The 6,888-nt window shown below is 63.6% G+C and overlaps 1 protein-coding gene across 1 annotated transcript; it reads right to left on the minus strand.

Annotated features, from left to right (window-relative positions):
- Nucleotides 1-4,664: 4,664 nt before the first annotated feature.
- On the minus strand, nt 4,665-6,686 carry LOC124588739 (nucleolar protein dao-5-like; the record flags this gene model as incomplete). The annotated part of the gene is made up of 2 exons (XM_047131491.1): nt 5,548-6,686; nt 4,665-5,022 (listed from the first exon to the last, which is right to left on the minus strand). Coding segments are annotated over exons 1-2 (1,497 nt in total), but the record flags the coding sequence as incomplete, so codon positions are not given.
- Nucleotides 6,687-6,888: the final 202 nt, after the last annotated feature.

Here is a 6,888-nt window from a genome sequence, read left to right on the forward strand (position 1 = left end):
GGGCGGCGGGCGCGCTGGGCGCAGACCGTAGCCGACTCGCCAGCCGCTGCAGCTGCTGTTTGTGCACGTTTTGCTTTGCCCGAGGAAGGAAGGATGACAGGCCGCGGCAAGGGAGGAAAGGGGCTCGGCAAGGGTGGCGCCAAGCGGCACCGCAAGGTGTTGCGCGACAACATCCAGGGCATCACGAAGCCCGCCATCCGCCGCCTGGCTCGCAGGGGCGGCGTGAAGCGCATCTCTGGTCTGATCTACGAGGAGACCCGCGGGGTGCTGAAGGTGTTCCTGGAGAACGTGATCCGCGACGCGGTGACGTACACTGAGCACGCCAAGCGCAAGACTGTGACGGCCATGGACGTGGTGTACGCCCTGAAGAGGCAGGGGCGCACCCTGTACGGTTTCGGCGGTTAGGCTGCGTCGCAGCGGGCGCTGGCCTTCCCGCGGCCGTGCTTGTGGGTGGGAGAGACTAGAAAACGGCCCTTTTCAGGGCCACCACACTGTTCGGAAGTTGAAAAGTGCGAAAGAGTCTGTGTTGTTGTTGCTGCGTGTGTGCGCTGTGTTGTTTGTTTGTTTCTTTCTTTCTTTCCGTTTGAGCGACGTGATGTGACTGGGAGGGGAGAAGGAAAGGAAACGTGTCATGTGGCTGGCTGTGTGTGGAGCTGCTTCGTTTGTGTGTTTGTTATTGTGTGTCTTTGTATCGATCGCGACGGAGATGGCGGGCTGTGTGTTGTTGTGCGAGAGGCGGTGATTATTTGCTTGCGTGGTTTGGCTCTGTGTGTTTGTTTGCGGCGGCGGCGTTGGGGTTTCCGAGGCAAGGCGTGTGGGCATAGGCGGCCGGATCAGCTGTTTCGTTCGTGTCGACGGCCGTTGCGCGCGGGAGTGGAGGGCGGTGTGTCGACACGCCTCCCTTTAACAATGGTCATTATTGCTGCCGTTGTCGGTTTGGAAGGCGACTGCGACCGTGCAAAATGTGTGTGTGTGTGTGTGTGTTTTGGGCCACACGGGCTGTGTGGACGACAAGATGGCGGACGTGCGCCGGCGGCGGCTGTGCTGTGACGGTGCAAAGTTAAAACAAAACAAGGTGCGGCGAGGACGACTGAAATTTTGCTTTGGACGTAGGTTTGTGTGGTGGCCCTGAAAAGGGCCGATTGTTGTGGGCCGAGCCGGCAAAGCGCGTTGCGTGCAGGGGAGCACGCGGCGGCTGCGATTGCCTGGCCTCCTTTAGGCCTTCTTCTCGGTCTTCTTTGGCAGCAGGACGGCCTGGATGTTGGGCAGGACACCACCCTGTGCGATGGTGACGCCCGACAGGAGCTTGTTGAGCTCCTCGTCGTTGCGGATGGCAAGCTGCAGGTGGCGCGGGATGATGCGCGTCTTCTTGTTGTCGCGGGCCGCGTTTCCGGCCAGCTCGAGCACCTCAGCCGCGAGGTACTCCATGACGGCGGCGAGGTAGACGGGCGCCCCGGCGCCGACGCGCTCTGCGTAGTTTCCCTTGCGCAGGAGGCGGTGGATTCTGCCGACCGGGAACTGGAGCCCAGCCCTGCTTGAGCGGGACTTTGACTTGCCCTTGACTTTGCCTCCCTTTCCGCGTCCGGACATGGCGATGGGCTAGCGACGGTGCACACGAAACGGAAACGAAAACGACCGGTGCGAGCGGCAGCGAGTCGAGCAGCGGAGTGCGTGCCGGCGCACTCGCACTCGCAGTAAAACTCTGGCTACATAAGCCAGGTGTAAAGGCAGTCTAAGCAGCGGAGCTGCTGTTCCTGCGGGGACCTCGTTAGTGGGTGCAGTGGACCTAGCAGGGTGAGCTGTCCTCACTGGGCGTCGTTCATTGTGACGCCCCCTGTTTCGACATCGGGCGGCGAGAGATAATTACTCTCGCAGGAGATCTGGCCAACGAGTCGTTGGCCTGTGGTGGACCTGGCGGCCCAGACCACGAATCAAGCGGCTGCCAGACCGTTCTGCATTGCTGTAGAACTGCCGGGCGATTTGCCGGAAGCGATCCCGGAGGAAGGGGATCCCAGCTTCTTCATGGAGCAGCCTCGTCGGATAGCGAGGTGGCTTGTGGAGCGCTAGTCGCAGCGCCCTGTTTTGCAGTCGTTGGAGCGTCGCAATGTGCGTCGCGGCCGCGTTACCCCACACCACAGCCGCGTATTCCAGTACCGGCCGAACAAGGGACAGGTACATGGTGAGGCCATGGCGTGGAGGGAGAGTCGATGACGGGTTGAGCAGTGGGTAAAGCGCACGAAGGCGCCCCACTGCCCGCCCTCGGACGTCACGGATGTGTGGCAGCCACGTCAGGTGTCTGTCCAACGTCACCCCGAGGTAGTTGCCGGTCCGCGACCAGGGGATGGGGCCCCCCATGATCGTGACCGGCGGTAGGTCCGGTGGCAGCCTCTTTCTGCTGAAGATGACAGCCTGACTCTTCGCAGCGTTGAACTTCAAGCGCCATTTCGTGGACCAGGCGCCCAGGACGTCACATCCGAGCTGGAGGCGACGGCGCATCTCGGCCGCATTCATGCTGCGGGTGAACAACGCCGTGTCGTCGGCATAAAGTGCCAACTCCACGCGTGCCACCCGCGGGGCGTCGGCGGTGTACAGGGAGTACAGCAGGGGGCCGAGGACCGACCCCTGCGGCACCCCCGCTCGAATCTGCCGGTCGGTGGAAGTGCCTCCATCTGCTCGGACGTGGAAAGTGCGTCCCGAGAGATACGAGCGCAGCAGGACTACGTGCGACGTCGGTACCCCCGTGCGCAAAAAGTTTGTACACGAGGCCGTCGTGCCACACGCAGTCGAAGGCCTTGGAGACGTCGAGAAGCACCGCCCCTAGGTACTCCCGCGTCTCCAGCGCTCGCAACGCCTGCTCCACGAGGCGCAGCAACTGCTGCGTGGTAGAGTGGCCGCACCGGAAACCAAACTGCTCCTCGGGAATGAGTTGCTGTTCCGTCACGTGGCGCAGCAGCCGCTCCGCGTACAACCTCTCAAACACTTTTGAGAGGGACGGGAGCAGACTGATCGGCCGGTAGTTCGCGGCCTGACGTGGATCCTTGCCACTCTTGGGGATGGCAACCACTTCCGCGTGTTTCCACGCGGAAGGGAAGGTCCCAGAGCGGAGGATACTGTTAAAGATGTCCGCCAGAGATTGGTGTACCTCCGGCGGAAGCATCCGCAACAGGCAGTTGGTGACACCATCCGTGCCACCCGCCTTCTTCGGGTTGAGACGACGGAGCTGCAGGTCCACTTCCTCGGTTGTGATTTGCTCGATCACGTCGTCGTCCTGTCGCGCAGCGAGAAAAACCGGCAGGCGCTCTGCCACCAGACGGACGTGATCGGGATCGACCACGCCATCAGCAGGTTGAAAGTTGTCTGCGAACGTGTCCGCGAGGATGCCTGCTTTCGCATCTGGTTCGCAGACAACGGCCGCACCCACATGGAGAGGTGGGACTCGCTGACGACGACGAAGGAAACGCTTAGCGGTCCGCCAAGCGCTGCCGTCCGTCGTTGTAAGAGTGGCCACAAGACCCGCCCAGTCCCGATGACGATGGTCGTCGATGGCGGCCCGAATCTCGCGCCGCGCCCTGTTGAGGCGGCGCTTCGTGACAGGCAGCCGTGTGAGCTGCCACTCCCGAAAGAGGCGATTCTTGTTTGTGATCGCCTCGAGGATGTGTGGCGGGAGTTGGCGCGACATCTCACGCGGCCGTCCTGGCCGCCTGGGGGAGGCCGCCTCCGCTGCAGCCAGTGTGTGCCGCGTGAAGAAGGCCAACGCTTCGTCAGCCCCTTGCACAGCGGGATCGGGCGCGCCCTCGAGGCGGTCGAGGACCTCGACACAAAAGCGCGCCTCGTCTATGCCTCGGAAGTTGTGGCGGTCGGACGGCATAGATGCACCGATGACGTCCATGTCGAAGACCACCGGGAGGTGATCGGACGACATGGCACATCTAACGGTGGCGGACGTGAAGTGCCCAACACCTTTGAGCACGGCGATGTCGAGCACGTCAGACTGGCCGCGATGGGGGAAGACGGTGTGCTCATAAGGCCCCAGTACTATCGCACCATGCCGTTGCGTGACGCGAAGGAGGCGGCGGCCGCTGGCGTTAGTGATGCGGGAGTTCCACTGAGGGTGCTTGGCGTTCAAGTCACCCGCAATGAAGACTTTCCCGCGCAGTGCCAGCAGGGCGTCGACGTCAGCCTCCTGAAGCAGTCCCCTCGGCGGCCTGTAGGCCGCAACGAAGGTGATGACCCCCGCCGTCGTGGTGACAGCCACCCCAGTGGCCTCCATTGCAGCGAGGGGCGGAAGCTGGACTTCGTGATGTTTGAGGGACGCCTTGATGTAGATGGCCGTCCCTCCGCCGTGGGTCAGCCTGTCGGTGCGGTAGCACCGATAGTTGGCCACCCTCACGTGTATTCCCGGCTTCAGGAAGGTCTCGCACACGAGGCAGATGTCAATTGCCTCGTCGCGCAAGAACTCCCTGAATTCCCCTTGTTGGGGGACCAAGCTGTTTGCGTTGAAGGCGCAAACGGTGAGGCCATGGATATGGCGATTATCCATGGCACGGCGGAGTTGCAACGCCGGCCTGAAGGGCCGACGTGACCGCGGTGACGAGCACCGGGAGCTGCTCGAGGAGCTGGCTCAACGACCGCAAGAGCGATCGGAGCTCAGCTGCGTCGGGGGCCATGGGGGCGGTGGGGGCCGCTGGGGCGGCCTCCGCCACTGGGGCGGCCGGTGGCGGCCGCTCCGTACTAGGCGACTGCCGCGGAGCATCGGCAGCCGGTCGCGGCGCAGCACGAGGCGTCGTCCTCTGCGGCGGCAGAGTGTCTTCGACAGTCCGTCGTGCAGCGGCAGGGGTGGCCCGGCCCGCACGCCGGCGACGCCTGCGCGGGGCGGCAGCCCGCGCGCCCTGCGCGGGCGCGGGGGCTGCCACCCCCACGGGCGAAGCCGTGGACGGCGCGGTCGGTGGCCGCGTCTCACGCTCCACCTGCGCCGAACTTCGGGTGGCGGAAGCTGGTCCTCCCTTGGTGGCGGCAGCAAAGCTGGTGGACGGGTGCACCTTACGAGAAGGAGCGGTCCCTCCCCTCGGTTGATTTCGGCCCCGTTTGAAGGCCGAGCAGCCTCGATAGCTGGCAACGTGCGTGCCGCCGCAATTGCAGCACGTCGGTTTGTCTTCCCTGGCAAGCCCGCAAGACTTGCTCTCGTGCCCGCCCGCGCACTTAACGCAGCGGGGCGACATGGAGCAGTAGCGGGAGACATGGTCGAGCCTTTGGCAGGAAAAGCACTGGGCCCTCTTGCCTTTGGCCCGGAGAGGTTCCACTGCGACCTTGACACGGCCGACCCGCTGCACCTGGAAAATCTTCCGATTTTCCAGGTTGTCAACGAGGACAACCTGGTACAGTGGCATGTCGCGATGCGTACGTGGAGACTTCATTAGTCCGGTGGACCGGACGCCGAAGCCCAGGTCCTCGAGCTCCTCGCGAAGGTAGTCCGCACCAAACTTGAGGGGAAGGTGGCGGAATACCACCTTCAGAAGTTTGAGCGGCTCAGAGGGGTGCGTGTAGCACGGGAGGCCATCTTTGCAGATGGCGTCCATCACCGCGCGGTACTCCTCGTTGGTCGACACTGTGACCTTGTAAAGGTCACGGCCAGCGTTCTTGACAGTGGCGGACGTGGCCACCCTGTCCAGTTTTTGCTGGAACTCCTTGTATTCGCCAGCCCACTGGATGACTATAGGCGGCGGCTTCTTTTGGGCCGGCGCCGGAGGCGCGGCGCCATCCTCCATCGCATCGTCGCTGACGCCCGCAAACGTGTTGGCGGTCGGCAGCGGGGTCGGTAGCTGCAGCGCAGCGGCCCTGGCAGTGTGCCGCCGGGGCGGGGCGACAAAACCATCCTCGTCCGGCTGTCGGGAAGCAGCAGGTGAACGAGTGGGCCGCCGCGTGGTCTTCGTCGATTTCTGCGCGGCGGTGCTCCGGGAGGAGCCCGCGAGAGTCAGCCCAGACTCGGTGGTGGAGGTGCGGGAGGCCCTGGTGGCCTTCTTCCGCGGCCTCGCTCCTTCAGATGTCTGAGAGGGAGTGTCAGAGTCGTCATGCGTCACAGCCCGGCGCTTTCTGGGCACGCGGGGAGCGTCAAGGTCGGTGTCACGGCGCTCCGACTCGGCAATCGCCTCAGCCAGATTTGCGTCGGGCAGGTCCATGTCCTCCATCTCGGTAGCTGCAGCTAGCGCAGCCACGGGCTCTTCTCGTGTCTCCGGGGCCAGGGGGGCAACCGGGGGCACATCGACCTCTTCAGTGGTCGAGGCCAGCGGCGCAACTCCCGCCGAGGCCGCCACCGCCGGGACCGCAAAATCGTGCGATGCGACCGGCGGGGCTCTCGGTGGCACACCCGACACATGCTGCCTCGTGTGCGGTAGAGCGGCAGCCTTCTGAATGTTGCAGAAGGCGAGAATAGCCGCCTCGTCGTCCTCTCGACCAGGGTAGGGGCCCCCGTGGGCGAGTTTGTTCATGAGAATGAACACTCGATCACGAGGGTGCGCGTCAAAATCCGATGAGTCAAACCCGTCAGCGTCAGTTGTCGAAAGCCGGTTCGTCATAAGTGGGGGGCCGGATGGGGCCACCACCGGGATCAACTCAGTCGCCTGAGCTGGCCCCGACGGACGGCGATCCGCCACACCCTTCGCAAGTAAAGCATCCTCTCTCATCGACATCTCGAACCGCAATGCGTGTGCGTGCGTGCGTGCGTGCGTGCCGGCGCAGCCCCTCCTGCTGCTCCTTTTCTGACTTCCTCACTGTGAGGAGGTTCAGGTGGAAGTTTGTGGCCTGTTGGCCTTTACTCCCCTGGGATGATTGATGAGTCTTCTTTCTTGACTTGTAGGTTGTTCTGTACTGGCAAGGAGTGCCGATAACCTA

Source organism: Schistocerca americana, unplaced genomic scaffold, assembly GCF_021461395.2.
Source record: "Schistocerca americana isolate TAMUIC-IGC-003095 unplaced genomic scaffold, iqSchAmer2.1 HiC_scaffold_659, whole genome shotgun sequence".
Taxonomy (NCBI): domain Eukaryota; kingdom Metazoa; phylum Arthropoda; class Insecta; order Orthoptera; family Acrididae; genus Schistocerca; species Schistocerca americana.